The sequence below is a fragment of the Motacilla alba genome, chromosome 3 (assembly GCF_015832195.1).
Source record: "Motacilla alba alba isolate MOTALB_02 chromosome 3, Motacilla_alba_V1.0_pri, whole genome shotgun sequence".
In the NCBI taxonomy this organism is placed as follows: Eukaryota; Metazoa; Chordata; class Aves; order Passeriformes; family Motacillidae; genus Motacilla; species Motacilla alba.
In genome coordinates, this window is record NC_052018.1 from 108,753,959 (window position 1) to 108,778,548 (window position 24,590).

Here is a 24,590-nt window from a genome sequence, read left to right on the forward strand (position 1 = left end):
TGATGCTCAAAATGTAACAAAAGGATGAAATATGAGGGCAGGAAAATGTAGGTATCATGTTTCTAATGTTCTTCCAGTAAGTACTACCATGAAAAATGAAACATTTGCTTTACTGATGTCTGTGTATTCTCTTTAGCAATACAACAGAAGATTCAAACCCGTTGGTTTGGGCAGTAAAGAACACTGGAGACCCTGTGAGGCATTTGTTTGCAAACTGCAGTTTCACAGATACTGTAATTGATGCACAAAGTGGGAACAGAAAGTAAAATCTCTCCACTTTGCTTTCCGAGATCCTGGGACTTTGTGTGTTGACTTTTGGGATTCCAAACTGCACGTTGCTGTGGCATTTGAAACAAACGGAAATGCTGGCATGCAAATCCTATTCAGCAACTTGAGAATACTGAGGGCTTTTACAAGGCAAAGAACACGTTAAAAGTTCATTAATTAACCAGTGCTTGGGAACAGATGGAATGGCTATCTGGGCTCTAATTACTGCAAGTTGGGACAGAGGTTCACAGACCTTAATGAGGTTCAATAAAATGAATGATTACACATCAATCACAATTAGAGAAACCTGTAAGATGAGCTGAATTATCATGGCAACAAGTCATAAAACATGGGAGCACAAAACCCAACAGGTTCTGCAAAAGCCTAGAAAGGAAAGGTTTCTGAATTCAAACAGTTCTCCTGGACTGGAACAATCCTTCTCTGCTGCCAGGCTCGGGGAGTTAACGATGAGGGTTGTGCTCTCCCTCGATTACTCAGCCTGGTACATGTGGGTGTAACTGCTATTCCTACTGCTTGAAACCTTCAGATAATACAGACTTGTACTCAACAGTTAAGGACAGAAAAATCTTCCATTTCTTACCACCAGAGCTGCCTGTGAAAAAAGGTGTTTTCAGAGCCTCACACTTCCCAGCTTTGAGAGAGGCTGGCAGTAGGGAGAGGAAGGTGGTGGGCCAGAAATCCAAAGTGCAGAGCCCTGTTCACTTATGATCTGGGGACTGTCTGAGCATCAGCCACAGGGCTTGCTCTCCAAAGTGCTCTGGGCCTCTGTGATCCTGCCTGCACTGCCTGAAGGGTGCCAGTCTGGCAAGCACAGTCCTCACAAGCCCCTTTTCAACACCAAGAAGCCAGTCAGGGTCACAGGGATGGCACAAGTTCAGGGAAGAGCTTTCAGAAATACAGAAAAGCAAAGGGCCTGGGAGCTTGAGCTCTCTCCCTAAGCTGCCATGGATTCACTGTCACGGCACATTTTTGGTGTTGAAGCTTTGCAGGACTGAGACGCTGAGCTAAGCCCAAGTTTGTTAAACAGGTGACACTAAGATTTCAGAGAAATAACTGCTCCTCAAACAACCCTTCAGGGGTTCCCAGCTGGAAGGTGAGCAGGGGAAGGCCTGTGTTACTTCAGGAAGCCACAAACCATAGGCCAGCAAGGTGACAGATAATCCACACTGTCTCACAGGTAAAAATCAGCCAGGTGGATGACCCCAAAGAGGTGCCACAAATCCAACAAGTTACAGATACAGTTCTCCAAAAAAGTGACCCAGGCCAATTCAGAGAAGTACTAAAACCCAGAAAATTACCTGAGACTTTGTTTAACAGGAAATACTGTACATGCACTAGATTGTTACTAAATATTAGGTTTAAGAAATCATCAAAAGCCATCTACTCCTGTTTATACACTAGAACCTGACAGTTCAAAGCACTGGGAAATACACACAGAATTATGATGCTGAGGAAAAAAACCCATAAATTGAATATGCCAGCCAGAAAAACTGCTACAAAAAGTAGCTTTCTCCTATTCCTCTCACTTGATGCCACCATGTTCATGTCCCCAGTAACAGGATGGCTGTCAAAGCTTTTCAAATCCAGGTGGAGGGGAAGCCTTCCCTCTCTAAAGGACGATGTAGGATTATGGTGCTGCCCATCAAAGTATCTTTTATATAGCAGGCACAGAAATTTTTATGCCTTCCTCCTTTTGGTATCAGCTGCACAGAGCCAGTCAGGCTGGAGGGGAGTCAGGTCTGTCTTGCCTCCTCAAAGCATGGCCAGCACTCAACTCAGCCACTCATTTTCAATAACAGAGAAACAAAGTCATAAAGAAAATACAAATCTAAGCCTAAAAAGCCGTTTTTCCTGTTTAGAAAGTTAGTCCTTAACTTTTCATTAAGCAATTTCAGCATGCATGGCTCATGAGAACCACACACTGAAGTCAGAGTCTCTTCAAAAGAGAAAAAGAGAAGTTTGAAAAATGACATAAACCTGTACTGGCGATTGCATGTTTGTGTTACCAGCAGTCCCTGGAGCGCTGGGAAGTACCCACGGAAATGCCCACATATAGATCTGCTCTCCTGCAGCCTTTGAGCCTTCCCACCACTGTTTCTGGGACAAGGGAACAGCCCTGCTGGATGGAAACTGCCTTTCCAAGGCCAGCACCTGGGCTTTGGCCCTGGCTAGGACACAGTGCATCCCACCAGACCCACCGCAGGCCGCCATGGAGTTTTCAAACCATTCCCTAGGAAAGATTCTTCCTAAATCCCTGCCGGCAGGAGCCTTCACCTGCTGCAGCGCTGCCCGCAGGGGACCCCGTAACAAGTGGCTCCTGGGGAGCCTGAGCACCAAGCTCGGCCACCTCGGTGCCTGGCCACAGGTCCCTTTGTTCCTTTGTTCCGCCGGAGGGAGCGGGAGCAGGCGCTTCCCGCAGCGCCGCCGCCGCTGCCCCGCACTCCTGCCTCCCGCACGCTTTTTGTCTCGGAGCGCTCCGCGCCAGCCTTTTCATGACCTATATAATTCCACAAAAAGCAACGAGGATCTGCTTCAGCGTTCCCCGAATTTCGCAGTTTAATTTGATGATTGCACTGCAAGAACTGAGACGCGTCCTTTTAATCTAAATGACTCAGGGTAATTTAACTTGATTTTATTAAAACATCGGAACGATCTCCATACGTTCCGCACAAAGGAATTAGACTGGGAGGTTAAGAATCAGCATCAGGGATACCAGCAGCTCCCTCTAGTTGGAAAGTGCATTATTATTGTCCCTGAAGAGCCAGTAAATAGCAAAGATCCCCAAATGCTACAAACTGCTTACACCTAGCGGCTCGGGAACTTGTGCTGGAATACATAATCCTTGTAGATCCACTGGCTACAATGCTCAGATTCCTCCTCTTAAATGAAAATAACCTTTTATTATCTATGGTGGCGACTTCAGATTATTTTTTTAATAACTACTGAAAAATCTGAAAATCCCAGCATTTGACAACAAATCCACTTTGGAACAAAAAAAAACCTGCCGCACGTTATAGTGGCAATGTGCAAACCGGCTTTCACTGAAATTTAAAATACGCGTTAGAGCGTGCATATGCTTTAAATAAATATAGGGTTTCAGATATTGATCCAGAAGCCACCTCCTTACATTTCCATGGCTTTGAAACTAAAGAAGAGGCTTTTTAGCCTGAGGGGTTAAAAGTGTGGGTGTGGAAGTGGGCTTTTGTTGGAAAAATTAGCAATGCTATGAGTCATTGTGCATTAGCGGCAGAATAGTTTTGCATCTTGTATGAATCCAGACACCATATGCCATGCGAGGCCGGCCGGCGCTGCGGTGCCACGTGGGCATCCCCAGCGGAAAGGCTGTTGGAGCGCAGCGGCGGCCGCGCAGCGCGGCCAGCCCGGCCCGCCGGACATTGTCGGGAGCAGCAGGAACAGCTGGTAAGCCAGCAGAGCCCCGCTCGCCCGGCCCGCATGCTAATGAGCCGGCCGGGCCGCACAAAGCCCCGCGCCCGGGGGAGCGACCCCGGGGCCCGCGGGAGCCGGGCGAGGGCTCGGCCTGCGCCCCCGCCGCCCGCTCCGGCAGCGGCAGCGGCCCTCGCTGGCAGCACAGCCGCAGGAACGCGGCTCGCCCTGCGGTTCACCGAGCCGCCTGCGATAAAACCCGAGCGGGAATTCACGGTGAAGTTTGTGAAAGACACAATGGAGCTTTGGCGACCACAGCGCTTCGAAGTTAACTGGGGGGGGGGAAACGGTAAAAATTGCTTTGGAAAGACGCAGAATGTGAGCCCCTTGCAAACCGGCATGAGGCACCACAAGATGGGATGAAGTACTTGTTAGTAACCCAAATATACCAATTTAGCTTCTGTCAAAGAACCAAAGAGTGAGCAAGCGCCTCTCGCGAAACACAAATTGGAGGCTCTTTGTGTAAGCCAGGAGAAAACACCGTGGGACAGGTGTTTGCACCTCTGTGTACTCCGCACCTTGTCGGGAAAGGGATATTTGCTGCTCATAAACAAAGCCCTGTACCGCATTGCGTGCCCCTGCAAGGCATCCCCCATCCCGGGCTCCTGGGAAGGGCCTTGGCACGGCACAACTACACCACCCAAACCTCACCATTTCCAGCAAGATCAGAACTTCCCAGTCTCTGCAGGGCTTAAAGAGTTGTGGCTGTGTGGTTTAGGACCCTTGTTTGCAAGGAGTACACACATACTAGTACACATGTCATTTAAAAATCCAAGGCTGAGTTTGTTTTGTTGGGTTTTTCCCCCTGACACAGTGAACTCGCTTCATTTACAAAAAAAAACATTATATTCTCGATGTCACTTAACTCCAGGTTTCTCTTTGGAACTCTCCATTACATCAGCCAGCAAAGAAGAGCCTCTACTACTGCTGGGGTTTATTTAGTGCTACTGAAGAGCACAGAAACCCCGTGTCACAATCAGCCTGACACTTTCTCAACAACCCTCAGCAAACTTGGCAGCTCTCAGCCGTGGGGGAGGATAGTGGTGCCTCGTGTTATAGTGATAAAATAAACTGCACTGCTGCCGTGCAGCCCCCCTGGCTGCTCCCTGCTACCCCAGCAGTGCCGGTACAAGCTGTGTGCCTAACAAGGGCCCGCCAGCAGGTTCAGGAACGGACATGAAAGAGAAAATAGAGAAATGTGAGCCCATTGTGTCTGCACAGTGCAGCAGCATGTGGAGTTTAGACCTGCAGAAGCATTTCATACTCTTTAGATATGCACCGACGGGACGCAGTGGATTCTCTGCGAGTCCATGAAGAGCTCTATGAATGAGAGCTGAGGAGCCGCCTCCACAATCCCATGTAATGCCACCTAAAAGCTTTGCCTCGCATGACTTATTACAGGCTGGAGCAGATTAGAGGCATCGATCGCTGCCTGGAGAAGGTTCTGGCTGTGAGGAGGGAAGGCAGAGGAGACAGCCAGCCTGGCCATTGATCGGCTGCGGCAGGGGCCGCGCAGGATGAAGGGCAGAGCTGCCAGCGCCCGCCCGCGTAGCCCCGGCCCCCCTCGGGCCTGGGCACCCCTGGCCAAGGGCGCTGAGCGGGACCTGCTGCTCCCCACAGACGCTGGCCACTGACAGGCACTCGTGCCAGCCAGGGCCGGCCGCTCGGCAGAAAACCGTCAGGTGCCATGTCACATAAATTGTCACAGCGCCTGTGACACATGCTTTAGAATTTCATAGCCATTTCTATCAGCATCGATATAGCTGGAGGGCACCACTTCTTGGGATGAAATAAAGGGGACAAACTGTGAACCCTCTCTGAAAGGAATAACAGGCTTTCCATCTCATTTCCCCGGCAGGATCAAACACTGCCTTGTACCCACAGCAGAGCTCCAAATGCCAGTGCCACAAAACACACACTGAGAGGGACACAAAACGTGTCTGACACCACACGAGCCTCCAGAACATCTGACAGCCATTCACACAATTAAGTCCATCATAGCAAATACCTTTATTTCACAGATAAAGCAGGTAAGCAGATTGGGCACTCTCTATTAGGTTAATCAGAAATTGGCTTAAGCCAAGAAAGGGATTTAATTCAGAATTTGAAGCTGATGTTCTTGGCTTAATCTTCTTGGTTCCAGATATTAACACATCTAGGATATATTAGTATGTCAATATCTGGATGAGTTGTAATGAATTGAAGTTATGGATGTCTTTTTTGTTATGTGTTTAGATGGAGTTTTGGCTTTACCCCAGTGAGCTGCTGGCTGGCACAGGTCAGCAGGCACACCACTGCCATTACAGTAGAGAAGACAGTGAGAGAGTTACTCATGTATCAAATTACTCCTCCAGGGTGAGGGCTGTGTTTTCCTCAGGTCCACAAAAAGGAGGGCAAACTGTGAGCTAGGAAACGGTGACATCCAGTGCTCAGATATTACATAGGGAACCCTCAGCCCCACCGTGCTGGTTTGTGCTTGCTCCAATGCACAGACACCTCCAGAGCCTGATGTCACAGCAGAGTGCAGGAGTCAACAGGCAGCATGAGATCAAACCCCTCTGCTGCCCATAAGCACAAACAACTCATCCCAAAAGCGAGATTGTGCACAGAGATAATTTTATAATTTTAATCAGTGAGTTAATAAACCCCAACAAGAACTAACTCCCTATTTACCCATTCACAGGAAGTACATGTAATAGCGTGAATTGCCAAGAACGTAACTTGAAGAATACCAGAAGTCACTGAAAAACACAGGGAAGAAGCCCACTGGTGCTGGCACACAGGACACATTCCACCCTCCCCAAAGGCAGATTACAAAGAGCTCCTCAAAGCTGAGGTAACGTTTCAGACATGTTGGGGTACTTCCTACTTTTCTCTAAATTCACTTAGCATCCCCGTCAGGAAGGACTGAGAGTACAAGAATTATCTGAAACGGTGGAGGAAATAACCCAAAGTGGTAAGATACTCAAAATAACACTGAAACAATTTTTAAATTAAACCAGTTCAATCCAAGAAGAAAAGAAATGGCTCCATTTGGAAAAATAACCTGGGCAGTGAGAATTGCATTTCCCTGGCCATTCTAAGAGGAGCTTTTTGCTCAGACATCACTATCTCCAAATCTCAGAGTCTTTCTGGAGACTGGGATTGAATTATGGGCCAACCAAAAGGCCTGATACCTGCCAAACTAGCTGCATTTTCATGTCTGAAGGTTAACTAGCACCTGAGCTTAGGAACTGTCAGCTTAGACAGCAGTTGCCAATCAGACCTGTAATACTTCAATCCAAACCCTGGTTTTCCCCAGTATTTATCCTCAGACAAGAGCAGCTCCCAGAGTGGAGCTCTGCTGCAGCTTAGTGCCGTGGCACTCCAGATCACACAAGTGTTCAGAAATCCTTCCCAGCACACAGCTTGTGTCACACAAGCTGGAAGAGCGTTCAGAGCTGCACTTTTACAGCCCCACTCCCACCAGCTTTTGAAAAATTCTGCATTGCTGGAAACAGAATAGACCCTTGCTTAGTTATGACATGTAGTAATTGTTTGCAAGACAATTGTTCCTTCCTTTCCCCAGCACATACAAAAGAGTCTCGGATGTGCTCAAAAACCTGCATAAATATATTCCTTTCAATACAACAACTGTAGTAAGCTTAAATATTATTTTTTGTTCTTGTAAAATTTAAGTTATCTTATTACTTATGATTTCTGTAAGTCCCAGTCATTAAAAGTCAGACACTGCCTGAAAAAAGCAGCCTGGAGAGGCTGCTGGAGGCACATTGCCTCATGCTCAGCAGCTACTCAAGGATGGCAAGAGTCCCAATTAGCAGGGGCTGCAGCCACTCAGCCTCTCTGCTCCATGGCACCAAGGAGGAATAAAATGGGAATTTGGAACATAAACTGATGCACAATCATCCCCGCCCATGGAAGCACTGCGGCAGCAGCAGAGACAGCACTGTTCCAAAGACAACTGAGCTGTGCATGCAGCCCCCCGGGAGTGCCATCATGTGCCCTTCGATGGACACAAAGAACCTGTAGCCAGAACGGCTCTAAACCGAAGTTTAAATATAGTTAATTGTTTTTTAATGAATCTCTTGCCCTAATGAATTCCTTAAAACCAAAAGCATTGCATAAACGTAAAAAAAGAGATTTAAAAAAAATCTCATGTGGTCTGCCGTAGTTACCTTCCTAATTTTCAAAGAGATTTCCAACAGAAATCTGCATTTGGGCACGGCAGTGGAATTTGTGTCATCATGACCAAGCGGCTGCGGGCAGCGAGATGCTCCCGCGGCTCTGCGGTCCCGGTCCCCATGGAAACCAGACTCAGATATTGTCCTCCGCTCGATGGAGCACCAAGTCGGGAGCCTTTTGTGCCTGATGAGATTTCTTCCACAACCTTCCAGCAACAGACCCTACAGCTTCCTCCTGACTCTTTCCTAATTGAGATGCAAATTAATCTCTGTGGCTGATTACACTTCCCTTACAGCCCCTGACAAGTGCAGCTGTAGCCGGAGTTTACAGACTTTCCAACAAGTGACTTCAGCTGTCACTGCTGGCAAAATGCTGCCCCGGCTTCCCAGCACCACCAGGGCAGAACAGAGATGAGTCCCTGCAGGTACTTCACACCCTGCCACTGCTCCAGCACGGATGCAGCACCTCATGCCCATGGAACACACCAGATGAAGTCTTTGATTCGTTTGTTAACCACACCGGAGTCCAAAAGTCTTCAGCTACTGACCCTTAGCAGGGATGTTGCCTTTTAACATGACCCATGTGCCAAAGAGAAGCTGCAGATCCTCCTCAGCTCTGCCTCACTCCGGCCTGCAGCCCTCATCCCAGCTGTAGTTATGACTGGGGTGTGCCAAACATCATCCCTCACTTTGCCAGGGATATTGCTTGCTATTTCTCCCTCTCACTGACATTTTTTTGAGTTATTTCCATCTCCAGTCTGATAACAGCACTTCCATTTACTGTTTGCCCTGCTGGGCCTGCTTGCCTCCTGTCCTGCTCACAGCAGCTGGCACAGCAAACACCGGACCTGAGTCACTCACCCTTTGGGAGCTGCAATGGACAGGCCCAAACATCACCTTTACACACCTACACACTCACGTTCCAGCTGCTGGCTGCAGTGTATCTCAGAGTCTGCATTATCTAGGGAATGAACTACAGATAGCTTTCTCTCCTGCTCCAGTATCGCCCCGAAGGGATCTGCCTACCGCATCCCCTTTGTGCCATTTCAGGAGTTTCTCAACCCACTTTCATTTATCAGACAGACAAGTGGCAGTTGATTCACTATGGACAGCACAGGTGCAAAAGCAGACGCAAAAAAAGGCGGAAAAGAACGTGGGGACAGATGCTGCCTCAGACCTGTGCAGAGCAGTGCCCTATGCCGCAGTGTCTGTGCAGCTCTGTCACCCCAGGGATGCACAGGGACCCTCAGGGACACCCCCTCGGACAGCAGGAGCACGGCCAGCTGGTGAGTGCTGCTCACTCACAAAACGCTCAATGCCAAAACCTGGGAGGACTCCAGCTGGGAGTGAGGGGCTGGGACAGCTTCCTTCTTAGATGCTGCTACTTGTGTCCATTTCACTACACTGTTAGTTTAGTATTAAACACTGAGAAACAGTTTAAACTAAATTCTGCACAGCACAGTTTCAGGAATTTGTTAGATTTCTCTCAAATAACAAGAAAACACAGCGAGCTTTGACTCACCTGACAGTTTGCACAACCACCACCATTTGCTTTACAATGAGTAAAACAATTAGTTATTAACACAAATCTATTTAACCACAATGCTACTTTTAATTTCTGGTTACTTTTGCAAAGCATACTGGATAAAATTTATTTTAGTTTCGTTTTTTAAAACAAAACCCTAACGAGTGGTTTGAGGATATCCCATGTTTTAAAAATGTGCATCCTAAACTAATTCCTCAATGCTCTTTCAAAGATCAAAACATTTCACAAACTCTTTCTCAAAGCCATGTGATTAGAAAAATACTCAAATCAAAAGCTCCCCGGAGAAAGCAAAGTGCAGTGAGTGTTTGTCCTGAGGTAAGTGATGTGATTAGCAAAACAAGCTATGAAATCTATGATGGCATTATGAGAAGACCCCAGCGTGGGTGCAAACCAGTGCTAACTCTGTGGGTCTGTGTAGCACCCAAGAACCACAGTCTGTGTCACGACTCCTGTCCCAGAGAAGCACATCCTCCAGCTACCTTCCAGCCACTGGTGGAAAAAAGGTTCTGAAAATGCCCAAACACAGGCGTGACTGGAAAGAAACTGGAATTTGGGACCTGAAACATCTGCATCTGAGGACAAATCCCATCTGTCTTATTGATGCAATGAGTCCAAGTAAAGTTAATTGGATAGGATAAGAGCATGGCTGAGCTCTGGCTAGCAGCCTGACATCCACAGTCCACAACTTCTATCAGAGTGAAAGCAAGCTGGGAGTTACCATTTCTCACAGATCAAAGCCCAAGCCCACCAGCAGCGAGAGATGGAAGCTGCTGGTGAGAGACTCCAGGGCCGTTACCATTCCAATTTGGAAAACACTGGATGGCAGCTGGGTGTGAACAACATCCAGCTGCATGCAAAGAAAGCTCTGACCTTTGCCAATGAAATCAAACAGCAAGGATTTTCATCCCGGCCTACCTCTCTGCAGGATGATGCTCCAAGTGAGAACCCTACCAAGGGGAGCCTTGCCCCGTGGAGAAAGGATACAAGCTCTGGTAGAGTGGGATGAGGGACTTGACGGCTCTGCTGGCGTTGATGCACGTGGCACAGATCAGGCTGGGCAGCAGCTTCGCGGTCACGATGGCGCCGTCAAAGAGCGGACCGAAAAACGGCACCTGGGCACCCCAAAACAGAAAAGCAGGCTTCAGAACCACCACAGGAGACTGGCACAGCATTTTGCCACGAAAACAGTGTGACCACATTGTTTTCCACACTGAGACTTGCAGTGTGACATTCATCTCCCAACTGGTGAGTGTTTAAATCTCCCATGACTGCCCTCAGCACACTACACAGACACACACACACGTCTCAGAACATTCTGCTGGCTAAGCACGAGCTTGGTACTCGTAGAAACTGAGGCCATCTATGAATCTGCAATCAATACGCCTTTGGCAGTGAATATTAGGAGCTGTTTTCCATCTGGGATCCCAACAGGAGACCCTGATTCACTGGCTGACTCCAACATTGGCAGGAGGCTTTGCAAAGACCTATTTACTTCAGATAATCCTCTATAAACTCCTTCCATGGACTTCACAGAAGAGAAAAAAGCCTTGAGCTGGTCCAACATAAGGAGGTGTGCGGAAGGCAGAGGAGATGGCAGAGCAAGGGCTCTCTCAAGGGCAGGACACAGGGTTGGGACAGCCACAAACGGGCCCAGCCCAGTGGGTCAAGGTGCCCAAATGCTGCTCCTTCAGGGCCACCCCCACAGGAAACCCCTGTGTGACGTCCTCTGGTGACTTAAGGCTCTGCAGGTGAAGACCACACTACAAACAAAAGATGCTTTCTAAAAATAAACCGTGTCCAGAACTGCAGACACAAAACACAAAACTGACCTGAGCCTGCCAAACCCAGAAAATTTTGATGTTTAAATGCACAACTTTCAGTACTCGCAAGTACTCAAATTAATTTCCCTCTCAGAGACTCAAAATGAAAAAAAAAACAACCCCCCAACTAAAGCCCTAGACAGAAGCCAGCAACAATTATCAATATTTAAGCTACGGATTTTTTCCATCTGTACAGAGGCTTATCACATAAATAAATACCCTCTATTATTCTTCTCCAACTGCTTGTGGGTGACTGTGACAGTCATTCAATAAATGGACAAAGGGAATAATATAAATCCCCTGCATCTAGGGAATTCCTCTAATTAGAAGTGGCAATGAATTACAGAAGAAATTTTGGTTTAATGTAACATCTGGAAATGACAGCTGTCCCTGTACACACTTATTCTGTCATTCCTTTACTTAAAATAATTACCCACCCCCCAATAAAACGCAAAAGTGTAGAATGTTTCCATAGTGGTTTTGCCTTCTTTTCAATTTTTTTTATTTACTGCTGGCATTACTATCCAGGCAGTTGCAAGGGAAGGGGACAGAGGAAAATCAATGCCACCAAAATGACAACATTATGGAGCATCAAGTTTTGCCTCTCTAGGCAGTAATGTTTTCAAGTGAAATTTTTCTCCCATGCACTGTCTAGAAGCATTGACAGCAAGAGAAAAGAATGCAAAAGTAGAGATAAGGAGGTTAAGCACATACTAGTATTAAAGTGATACCACCACACAAATACCAGATATGTAAAGTCAGATCAGCAGATGCTACTGGGGCAGGGAAATTCCCTGCTGGGCTTTTTGGACAAGTAGGCTTTGCTTACAGCACTTGCATTCACGGTTTCACACTCACCAGGAGCTGGGGAGCGGGGCAGACTTTCTCAGCACCGCACTAGAGAATTTACAGATGTAACCCAGGGACAGGGTGTGTGTATCCTGGCCAGGGAGAGCGGCAGCAGAGCCGAGGGCTTCAGAGCCCGCCTCGATCCGAGCGCCGCGCCGCCGGACCGCGCGCACGCAGGGCTCGGAATTATTCATTCCCCAGCACATCCAGTGGCCTCGCCAAGGGTCATTAAAGTCACTGGAGCTGCATCTCCTCAGCTTCCATCTGCACGGGGGCCCTGCCCTAACAAGGGGAGGGGGGAAAGCCAGCGGAACGTGCAGGGCGCGCTCCCCGCTCGGCTCCGCTCCGAGTCTGGCAGCCGACACCCCGCCCGGGAAAGCAGGGCTTCGGTGGCCACCACAAACAAACAGCCTGCTTTGACAGGAATCAATGAAAAAAAAAAAAAAATAGAGGGAAAGATCCCCTTCTGTGAGCACTCCAAATGTCACTGCAAGTTATCCGTGAAGCAAAAATTAATATTCAGCCCACTGCAAACACCTGCTTCGTTCCAATTTCCAACAGCAAAATCATTATTTCTGTTGCCCGCAGTAAAAGTAGGCAAGGTTAAATAAACCTTCTGAGCACAAAGACTTCCCCTCTACAGCAAGCAGCACTAGTTAAAAGAGTGGGGAATGGGTAAATTATTGTACCAAATGGCTGAGAATTAATCTCTGATGACGAGCTGCAATCTAACGAGGCATCTGTGTCCCAGGGAACCCGCAGCATGTCCCTGGCGGTATGTGCAGTGCGGAGCTTGCCTGGCATGCTTTGTCCCCTCTCGCAGGCAGCTTTTCCTCTCATTGTTCCCAATATCCTCGTGCATCTGTGACGCGTGGAATGCATTCACACTAACAGACTTACTATTGTCTTCCCTCCGAAGCTTTGTCGGGCAAAGACTGCAGCACAGTTCCTGATAATTATATTGCTTAATTAATCAAGACAAAAAAATTTGCAAATCATTGCCGGGTTGCCAAGCAGGGAGATCAAAAATGAAAACAATACAAGCTGAAGCAATATAACAAAAGTAACAGCTATCTGATCAGAAATTCTTCTATAATGAAGCTATTAATGCTAAAGCGGTTAATGTTAACATTGCTCCAGGTGTCTCTACTTGGCTGCAAACAAAAAGGCTAACATTATGGATATAAAAGGCCAAATGTTGCCATGGATTCTGTAACCTGATAGAGAGGACAGCCTTTTCATTTGATTAGGGAATGCAATTTAAATGCCAGGGACTGAAGCCAAACAACAGACATTTCTCTCTGCAAGGCTCGTTCATTCACCCTGGGGTCAGTAGCTGGTGAACAAAAGGTCAGCCACACTTGCCCTGGAAATGTCTGGATTAATTTTATTACATTGTAATGGTTTGTACTTTAAATGTAGGGATAACACTAAATTTCCAGTTAGCTCTTATTCTGGCTGCCCGTCGGGTGGTTTTGACTAATATGTAAGATGACACAGCTTTTCTCCATCGCTCCAGAGAAGTCTCAAGCGTGTTCCTAACGCTAAATTCTCATTTCCCTGATGGAACATTAAAAAAAGCTAAAAGCTAAAATGCTCAAAAACTAAACTGCACAGCTCAACACCAAGCGTAAAAAAACCCCAATAACCCACTATTAGAAAATGTTCAAGTTTGAAAAGTCTACTGACAAAGCACTGGTTGTCAACATCCAACAACTCCATCATGCACAACTCAAAAAACAGTGTTGACACCTGGTCAATACGGGATATGATGGAGGCATTTATCACAGTTGGCTACTCCTTTGGACAAATACTGTCCCTTGTACAAGGCAAAGAGTATTTATCACAATGACTACTTTCACAAAGTATATTTTACGCATATTTTTGCATCCATAATGTACCTTGTCTAAGCATTTACTGCAGTGGCTTTTTCACACACATGCACAGATGTATATTCACACACACCTCTGACATTTTGCAAAAAAATGCATTTTTTTTTCCAAAAAATGTCTCAGCTGTGAACCTCTCATACTTTGTTTGATGACAGGATGTCCCATGTCTGCATCATCCCACCCAGGCAGGTGACAATGACAGTCCCACAGACGTGTGAGGTTCTGCTTGGTGCCGTGTGTTCAGCAGCGAGCCAACACCACACGAGGAACTCAAATCATGAATGGTTTGCTTTCACTGCCTCAGAGGACATTCACAATGGCTTAAAAACTGTTCTTCGCCCAGTAACTTCTGTGGGTTCAGTATTCTGGAGTGTTTCACTCAGCGCTAAGTATGGCCATAAAATGAATGAGCAGTCACTGTGATCACCATGAGTAAGCCCAGCTTTAAAGTCAGCTCAACGCTCAGCTCATCTTTCACCTGACACGGACAGACCGATTTGGGAAAAAACAGCCCCCGAACTCTAAACCACTGAGCCCTGCTTAAAGCAACAGAACTGCTGCTCACCGGCACGGCAGAGCCAGTGAGGCACCCAGAACGTACCTCGGGCTTCTTCATGATCTCAATGAAGAACATGTGGTTCTTCATGGGGTAGATGACGATGAGGACGTCCCCGAAGTCGGTGGGGATGATGCCCCTGCGGTAGTTGCGGGTGTGCTCGGACCACACGATGTGAACCTCGTCATTTCCCAAGTGACGGAGCTGCAACGGTAAATTGGCTCTTTATTAATCCCAGTGATAACCACGCCGCGCGAGGGGTCACGGCTCACAAATTGAATTACAATGCTCGATAGCAGGAATATTTCATTACAGAAAAGTTAAAATATTGTTTTTCTCCAGTTGCTCATGAAAGCATCAGCTCAATAATTTGCTTCATTTAGAACTCATTGTTGTCTGATGGCTTAATTAAGTCATTATCAAACTAGCCATTAGCATGATATGTAAATGTACATTACCTACAGTGATTTAAGATGGAAAACTGAATTACTGGAACAAAGCATTAACCAATGGAGCATTGTATTCCAGCTAAAATAAGGCAACTGTCACAGAAATATGAAATGCCTTGACTCAGAATGTCAAGGAACTGCCTGTCATGAACCACTATAACTGAATTTATTATCCACAAACATCTCCTCACTGACTATGTCTGGAGGGGTCTCCTGCCTGAAACGTCAGCAAAATATCTGAGCAGTGTGAAGTACAGAATGGGAAATACTGTGGGAGTTACACCTTCTCATTTGGAGCAGAGCTGCATAAAATACAGATAAAATTTAAACATGACATACACAGAAACCATCTGAGAGCCTGTGTGTGTGTGTGTGTTTGCTCTGCTGCTGGAGGAGCTGGAGGTGATCTAACAGATGGCAAAAACTATTTGGCAATCACGTACAAGCCTCACACAATGGTTTCAACTGTAAGCTTTAAAGTTAAAATGTAATCCACACACACAATGCCAGCTCCAGGCATAAAGAGACTTTAAGTCCCACTTAAAGCTTAAAAGACATCCCCCCCCCTCCAATTTGGTGCTACCCCCGGAACAATGTGCACAACAGACCGAACAAAGAAGCCAAAACGAAGCTCTGCTACTTCATTCTGTGTAGGGGGAGAGAAAAAAGGGAAAAGAAGGTGGTGATTTTCACTGGTAAATAACAACTAACCCCAACACGCTTGGGATCAGCCTACACTGTGCTGATGAGGCTTCCCTATTCAGAGCCAGGCAGTGCCTTTAGGAGGAAAAACTTTCACTCCTACGTGTTGGTGGCAAACTGGACCCCTCGGTCACGAGAGAAACGTGGCAAAACCAACACACTGTGAAAAATTTTTAAAAGTTACAACTGTGAACTTGGCTTACAGTTCATGTTCCGGCAGAATGAAGTAAAGCTCAGTTCCCAGAAGGACTGAGATTCGCAGTTTATTTTAAATTAAACAGAAGATAATAATTCTGTTTTCTTTACACCCATGAATAAAGGCAATTTTAGCTCTGTTTGAAGAAAACATGAACCCTTTTAATCTTGGAAAAACATGGGAACATTACCAATACTATTACTAGAGCTTCTTAACATGTACAAAGCAAGTAGAAATTGCTGTTCTTGTGGTCACCTTGATATCTGTGCAGAAGCTTAGTAAAAACAAAGCAACACACAAGAAAACACTCGTGTTGGGAATGTCACGGACTGAGACGTACCAAAGGCAGCAGGAATTCACACACAGGACAAAACCCTGATCTCAATCTCCGTGACCAGGTGCAGCCAGGTCACCCCCAAAGTGATCAGAAGCGAGATGTCAAGTTTAGTCAGATACACCCCTAAAATCCATCTGGGTGAGCAGATCTTGTGCACAGCAGGCCCCAGCTGCTGAGGATGCCTGGCCAAACTGTCCCACTCCAGGACGGACCAGGCTCAGCCCAGCTGAGCTCAGGAAATCCCCGCCAGGGATTTGGAAGCGCCCACGTTTGCCAGGCTGAGCCCAAACCAGCTCTGGCACTGGCTTCCCTGCACAGAGAGCCTGCAGTGGTGGCACCCAGCAACCTCTGCTGAAGGAAGCCCAAGAAATAAATGTGGACACGAAATTCCATAAGGCAGCTCCGTTGCCCAGGTGCAGAGGGCAATTCATAAACCCAGCTCAGCTCTACTGAAGAAAAGGCTCTGTACTGCTGTGCCTCCTACGGCTTCTGGGGTGAGAGACAGCACATACTGCTATAAAAACAGTCATCAAAATATGTCCAAATACTGCCTGAGGGACCCTTTTTAAAATCCCAAGGAACTGTTCTGATAATAATCAAACACTTTGTACTGATATTGTAATGATATTGCACCCTTCAGAACAAAATTTAGTGAAGAAGGGAACTTAGCTGAACCAACACTTGCTGTGCCCATGAGCCTGCCACAATCCCCAGTGTGTGCCAGGAACTTGTTTTAGAGCTTGAGTTACTGCCCTTGTTTTGAAGCCACACATCCTTAAGCACCACAGTTACAAGGTACAATGTTACAAAGAAAAAATTGGCATTAATCGAAAATATTTGTTACTGAGAGGTAACTCCATTGATAAAAAGCCGTTACAATAATCTCATCAGTGACAATAAGCCAGCTGCTATTTTCCTGTGTTGTTTATTCAAAACAGCAGCTGTGGGGCAAACTCAGTGCCCTGAAGGACTTCAGCAAGTTGTGCTGAAGTGTCCAAAGCCCCACGGCCAACATGCGTGGAGCCAGAGCTCCAGGCTGTGCTCCCCACCCAGTTTAGGGGCGGGGGAATAAAGAAAAAAGCTACACTAAAATAATCCCAAAGCAGACATGAAATCAGATTGGTTTTAAAACCCCAACAGCAGTCTGGAGCTCTGTGCACACCGAGGGAAGGCAGCTCTGGCACTGGCAGCACTGTGTCCTCCCCGCTGCACAGGAATTTGCGGCGGGCACAGGAATTGGCCCTGCTTTGGCTAACGGGGTGCTGGGACACAGCCCCAGCCCCAGCCCTGGGTCAGCCCTGCTGTCCCTGCCCGGGGCTGCACTCTCCAGCCCTGGGAGGGCAGCTCCAGCCCCAGCTCCAGCCCCTGCGGGTGCCGGGCGGGCCAGCAGCGCTGACACTGGTCACGGTGCACACCTCCAGCATGACCTCCTTTCCCTCCTAATTGCATTACACAGCCAGCTGGCTCCAGAGAGGAGTCGTCTGTTTGACTGAAGAATTCCTGCTTTTGGGGAGGCATGGCTGCTACTTTTGCTAAGTAACAGTGGGGCCTGACATCCCCATTGTCTGGCTGACTGTGCGCCCATCCTAAAATCTAAGTTTTATTTGTAAATTAAGCAAGAAACTTCCTGCCAGAGCAGGGCTGCCTGGAGACTGATAATGTGTGCCTTTCATTCCCTTTCACTCTCACTGTATCACTGCCAATTTGTTTTTCTGCTGCTCGCCAGCCCGAGGCCATAAAAGCCTTGTAAGACATAAGTGCAATTATAGTCCTGGAGTCAAATGAATTGGACAAATCCAATAGCACAGCTCTGTCCCCACTCTGCAAACCCCTACAGCAGTCAGATTAGCTGCTAAAAATCTAATCTAGCCCCAGCTAACAAATTTCTGCAGCAAAGGAGCAAGAGTTCAGTATGGGGTTGCAACCAGATTTCTGAATTGAAAAAGTTCTGCTCTGACAATGGAGAAGATGAAATAAATCACTGAGAAAATCGGCAGCACATCTTTAAACCGTTAAGCACAATTTGAGCAGAACGAGACAGGGACGGTAGGATGCCATTCCTGGGATTGATTTTTACTCTTGCCACACGACAGGCAGATAAAGTTTGGAACCAATGATGCTGAACCCTACAGCAGCAAAAGAGATCAGCTGAATTTTGTTTACTCCACTAGGAAAGATTTCTGTAAGGGCCAAGACTTATTTGGAGAGCGGTTTTTCTTTTTTTTTTTTTTTCTTTCTTCCCTCCTGAATTAGCAGTATAATGTCAGCATATACCTCAGATAAAAAAAATGCAGACTGCAAAACACAGCTCTACTGCCCAAAAACAAGGGGCCAAGCTCATCCCCAGTGGAAATGCACTTATTCTGGGAAATTCATACCAGAACTTAATTTATCCTTGCCTTCAGTAAAAACAAAGAACCACAATAACATATTTAAGTAAAATTACTACATCTGCTGAATTCCCCAGCCCCCAGAATTTATGGCCTTGCTATGGCTCCCCGGGGCAGCAGGTGGTCAGTCCTTCTGTTCAGCTGGGAGTGTGCTGACAGGGATGAAACCTCTCTTAGTCTGAGGCAAAATAAGCAGAGAAGAAACCCAGCAATCACAAAGATTTCAGAGATTAGGGGGACCTTAGATCCCAGAGGGAGGGCAAGAAAAAAGAAGCTGTGGCCCCCCACTGCATCCTGATGAACTCTTCTCCTCCCAGCACCCCTGTCCTCTATCACCAGGTACAGTTCAGCTGTAGGAGCAGGAACTGAATGAATGCCATGGGCTTCCATCTTTCTCTCCTACACTAAAACAAAAGCATTGATGGCAAGAAGTAATAAATATGAAGTAAGAAATAAATCTTTTTAACTTGGACATTCTGCCCCAACAATGTGAGGTAAGGACCTAATCCCAGAGATCTGTCCATCTTCCAGAAAGCGCAGTGCTTCTGAAATGCACCTTTTCTCCACTCACAGCTGCAGGTCTGTATAATCTGTCAACAATCCATGCTGATCTGCACAGAATTGCATGTCTGCTCACAACAGAAGCTGTGACAAACTGAATGGAACTGTTGGTGTGGAACCATGGATGAGTACACACTGCAAAATCCTCTGGAAGTCATCTGGTCCGAGCCACTGCTGGCAGCTCCTCGGGTCCATGAGCCTGCTCAGAGACTCGTCCTTCGCTGGAATTCCCAGTTTGATCCCTGCAGGGTTCCATTCCTAGAGCAGATCTCAGGTTTTCTGAAAAGGTCCCAGAGCAATTCCTTTGCAGTTATTTTCTGTAGACAGCATGTGCTGGAGCTGGCCTGGTTTCCTGGCACTACAAAACTTGGAGACTGACAGCTACTAAATGCTTTTGGTTTCTGTTTCTCCCAGAGAAGGAATTCTCTTAGAGCAAACACAGGGAAGACAAATAGAATAACGAGACCCTCAGTGTCTGTGATAACCCATAACCTGGATGAAAATAAGGAGAATAAGTGGACTGTTTGCAGCTAAATCCCTTTCTTCCCGTCGTGGTAGCTCTGCCACACTGTGCTCTCCTCTCCCAGGTGATGAATTACTCAACAGCCAGATCATATCCCAGTGTCTTTGCCAGGCTTCCACAAAACGCAGGGCTTACAAGGGAAGGTTAGACTAAACAAATGGCCACAGTTTGTGTAGGAGAACCAAGTCTGGGAAAGACATGGCAGCAGTTCTCAGACATGCATACGTGTGCTGCAAAATAATCTGCCCTTCATACCCATGTGAAATAGGATGAGAATCAATGGGCTTAAAGTGAAGCAAAGTAGGCACTACCAGAGATTTTTTCATGGTACAAGAAGTGGAGCATAGGAATATGGAATATGTTGCCTAGAGCAACTGTAAATCATTCATCACTGGAGTTTTGGTCTAGCAGCTGGACAAATGCTGGTCAGGAACAAAAAAAATACAAACAGTGCTACACTGGTATGGTCACAGAGCCTCTACAGCCCTGTCCTACACACCACTACCCCACTGCTCCATCCTGAAGCACTCAGAGTACTTTTCTCTGTAGCCTTGCATCCATGAAGGCAGTGAGTTACATACAGAAAGAGAAACGTGTCATTTTGCTGATTTTCCTTTTTTTTTTTTAATGACAGATACCACAATAAAAAAGACAAGATCTGACTTTAGTACGTAACACTGGGCAGTTTTTCAGAACTGGTAATCAGAGATTCCACCTTTGTATTTCAAAGAAAAGCACACATCATTCTGAAACCACCTGGATGGCTGCTGCAGCATTACTGATGCATGCTAACAACCTCTGCAGGACAAGCTGCCCATCCTGATTAAAAAGGCAGAGATCTCATGTGCCCCAAAAATCTCTGAGTCTAAGCAGCAGCTGGCAAACAGCAAAACCTGAAATCACTCCTCGCTAGAAAAGACAAACAATTAAGTACCAACACCAAAAGAATTTTGGGCTGGGTTCTGGCTGTCTGAAGCAGAGGCTGCCTGGCACACTTGTGCCTAACTGGCTACTGTCTTGAACTCTGAGCTGGCTGCTTGGGCTCCTGAGCCTGTCAGCCCTTTTTTGCTTCGCTGTTCCACACAGGATGGTTTGATGATGCTGCATTTGGTTGCTTTGTTCTACCAACCTACAGCAGTTTTGGCAGGCAGACAATGTACAAATGAAATTATTGCTAATATTATTACTCACGGTGGCATTTGAGGCTACCATGGAAATGTTAATTGTGTTTCAGAACCCAGAATTTAGATGCCATTTAATTCAGCTAACCCAGCTGCAGAAACACCACGTGGCAACGCAGGGACAGCCTGCCAGGGCCACTCAGCAAAGGCTGCTCCCAGTTCGGACTTTGATGGAAGCACTTGGTGACTGCAGCGCTGTGAAACACACTGCAGAGCCTTTACCTTTTTGGTCAGTGAGTCGTCTGAGTCGGAGGGCATCCTGGTGGACACGTGGAAGATGATCTCCACGGTGGAGGTGGCGTAGTAGGGCGCGGTCTGCCCCGTGCTGCCGTTGCGCTGCAGGCCGCCCATGAACCCGCCGTGCGTGGACAGGTCGACCTGAGGGAGCCAAAGGCACAGACAGCAGCCACCTGAAAACACTGACACAACACCAGGATTTGCTTCTCTATCAAGGCTAATGAAATCACCACCCTAGGTTTCCGTAGCTGTCCCAGACAAAAAGAAGTCTTCCCCTACAGCTCTGCGATCTTTCCATTAGATTTGTTTTTTCCGTGCCTGTATTTGACATCTACTAAAAGTAAATCTCCCTGAACTAGGTTCTGAGTTATTATCTAGCCAGCTATTTTACCTTCCTCCAGCAAACAGCAGCAAGGAAACAACAGCATTCTGCCACAGACTGCTGGCTAAGGGCTCTGTGGGGCTCGGAGCTCCCACTGCCAGGAGCATCACAAAAGGCAGAGAGAAAACCAGAAAAAACGCAGAAGAAACTGAAGATTGGTACAGAAAAACACCCTTAGAATAAATTATTCCAGAAGTTCATTCAGAAGAAACACCTTTCTTAAGTCAAGCCTGAGTCCAAAGGCTTGTTTGTTTTCCCAACAGCACCAGTCCGGGGATGCTGCATCTCGCTGTGGCACTTGGATCCTTCAATGTGACATGAAGCTACTCTGGATTTCCCAAACACCAAGATGTCCAAGACATTTAGATTATGACACACCATTCTGACAAAGCAAATTAAACCCACACATGTCATAAAGAACTCCTGTGCTGAGTGTGCTCTGACCACGGCAAGAGCTCAAAACAGCTAAGCATCAGCGTGTAGCAAATTTTTCTTTTTTTTTTCTTTTTTTTTTTTGTGAACTGAAAACTGCACAGTGCCACCAGCAACAAGGTAGCTTGTCCAAATTATGGCTGTTACCTCCCAGCCCAGCCCAGCAACAAAATCTTCATAGGCTTGGCTTCCCCTGGCATTGGCCAGGATGGAACACTTGTCCTCCTGTCCCTCAGCGATGTAGAACACGGCGATCTTGTGAGTCTCACGACTGCCACAGGATAGAAAAAAGAAATCAAAATTAAAGAAGCTTCAACTCAAAATTATTTTTCAGATCCCCCTGCACTCCAAACACATGACAAGGTGCCCACATTTAGCTCTGTGCGTTGATTTCATTTATGCACACAAATACATCGCTCACTTTCAGATTTCCCCCCTTTTTTTGCCACCAAAACCTCACTGCAGAGACACCCCAGTTCTGAGAGCAGAGTCAAGCCTGGTCCTCCTCTACATCAGCCACAGAAGTGGTGGCCAAATTCTAATTACAGGGTTAATGACTCAGATCTGTGCAGCACTGCAGAGACAGCGAGGTGGCACAGGTGTTAATGGGAGCATAATTTGACCTACAGAATTTTAATTACAGGGTGATGACATACCAGGCAGAAGAGGCACTATTGACTTTCAGACCCTGGGCAAAGTTTTACAGGGCTGACAGGGACAGTTGGCTTATCTGAAAACGTGTAAAGTGCATTTGATGTGGAAAATGTTGGGACAGAAGAAACTCAGAACTCTGCAATGCTGCCAGATGTTTTTCAAGCAGCTCTATGTCAAGTAATGAAAAAAACTGTAAGATTCATAACTTCATTCTGCCACTTCCTGCCTGGGGAGCAGTTCTGGGTGGATCACCCCTCAAAGTACCGCTCCTGACACAGGGACCACTCTGTACAAAACACTGTTTTGTATCAGCTGTACCCAGGTCACAATCAATTTGATTCCCTCCCCTCTCAGCTAAAGCAAACTTGAAAAAAATCTCTTCTTCTTTGCCACTGATTTGGAGCTCTCTGTACACAGAGAATGGGCCAGCGCAGGTGGCTTCTCCATTCAGGCTACAGAACCCTGGAGAAACAAACAGTCCAATTTTCATACCAGTATTTGGATTCAACAGGAATGAAGTTTTGGTTCTGGTGACTCATTCTTCCTTGGGAAACACGAACCTTATCAATGGTGTGTTCAGTACCCATCACCTACCATTGGCGGGAATCCAGATTTTTCAGTTCTCGCAGCAACTTTGAATTTTTCTTCAGCAGATGAAAGCTCTTTCTAAAACCAAACAGGAAAGGTTTGAAGGCAAATGCAACACAGCGGAGACACAGTATTTCATCACCCAAACTGCTAAGAGAATTAACATCATATGATTTCTCAGAATTATTGTTGTACACAATCTATTGGTTTGTGTTTCAAATCATCACTGAAGGTGATTCAAATCATCACAAAACTCTGCTCTTACCCCCAGCTATATGATCCTCATTTTCTTAAGTGTGTCGGGGGTAAAAAGTGAGAAGAGTGAGAAGCACGTTGTGGATCCTCTCTTCCTACCTTCTATCCCAGGAGTTCATTCCCAAGTCGTTCAGCAGCAGCCGACAGAAATAGAAGGAGGCTTGGGGCTGGGCAGGAGGCGGTGGCTCCTGGCGGGCCACGCTCATGCTGCAGTCCGAGCTGCACTTGAGAATGAACTCCCTTTCCCGGGCGCTCTGCTGCAGCAGGGCCTCGGTGATGGCACGCTCCTGCTCGGGGCTCATCCCGCAGGGCGGCGGCGCCGGCTCGTTCAGCTTGCGCTGCGGGTGCGGCAGGCACTCGGGGCTGCTGCTCCCGATCCTCTCCAGCAGCTGGTCCAGGGCATCCTCTCCCTCCTCCAGCTGGGAGACATCGTCACTCTGGGGAAGGACGTGCTGCTGCGGGTCGCTGGAGATGACGAAGGCAGCGGGCGCGCTGCGCTGCGGCACGCAGCCCTCCAGAGGCCCGTACAGGATGCGGCCATCCCAGGAGTACTTCCCCGAGATATCCCGGACGATCACCCGCACGTCCGAGGGCGCCGCTGCCGGCTCGGAACCCGCCTTCTTCTCGGCGGGGATCTGGAGGTAGGAGATGAGGGTGCTGTCGTTGAACACGAAGAGCTGCAGGTTGGGGCCGCGGAACACTTCGGAGCACAGCTCGGAGGACTCCACGTAGGAGTTGTCGTGGTTCTCGCTCAGGAGGCTGTGGAGGATGGCGGGGCCCCCGCTGAGCGGGTAGTGGCTCAGGTGATTCACCAGGTGAGTCATGACCATGCGAGCCGTGAGGGGGATCAGCTCCAAATTCCTCCTCCTCTTCTCTGAAACCATCAAGGAAAACACAATGGGTTAGTAAGAGCAGCAAGAGGCAGTGCAAAAGGAGCACCTGCAGATTTCTGCCACGTTGCAGCAGCTTGCCCTGTGTGACCTGCCGATCCTTCCTGTTCAAGGAAACATTTCCTACAGCTTTCCAAGAAATCCTACCTATTCCACAGTTTTATTTTACTTCACCCCATCCCCAGAGCTGTCGGAGCAGGAGGGTGACACGGCAGAAAAGCCAAGGCAAACCAGAGA

At 47.3% G+C, this 24,590-nt stretch overlaps 1 protein-coding gene across 4 annotated transcripts in view; it reads right to left on the bottom strand.

Moving 5' to 3' along the window:
• The window catches only part of RALGAPA2 (Ral GTPase activating protein catalytic subunit alpha 2), a 95,333-nt gene that overhangs the window by 24,818 nt on the left and 45,925 nt on the right, over positions 1-24,590 (bottom strand). For all 4 annotated transcript variants that reach the window (XM_038133759.1, XM_038133758.1, XM_038133757.1 and 1 more), the window contains 6 exons: positions 23,563-24,337; positions 23,215-23,286; positions 22,114-22,237; positions 21,138-21,293; positions 14,622-14,780; positions 10,444-10,571 (listed from right to left, as the gene is read on the bottom strand). In XM_038133759.1, the coding sequence (XP_037989687.1) occupies positions 10,444-10,571; positions 14,622-14,780; positions 21,138-21,293; positions 22,114-22,237; positions 23,215-23,286; positions 23,563-24,337 (1,414 nt within the window). The remainder of the gene's footprint in view (positions 1-10,443; positions 10,572-14,621; positions 14,781-21,137; positions 21,294-22,113; positions 22,238-23,214; positions 23,287-23,562; positions 24,338-24,590) is intronic.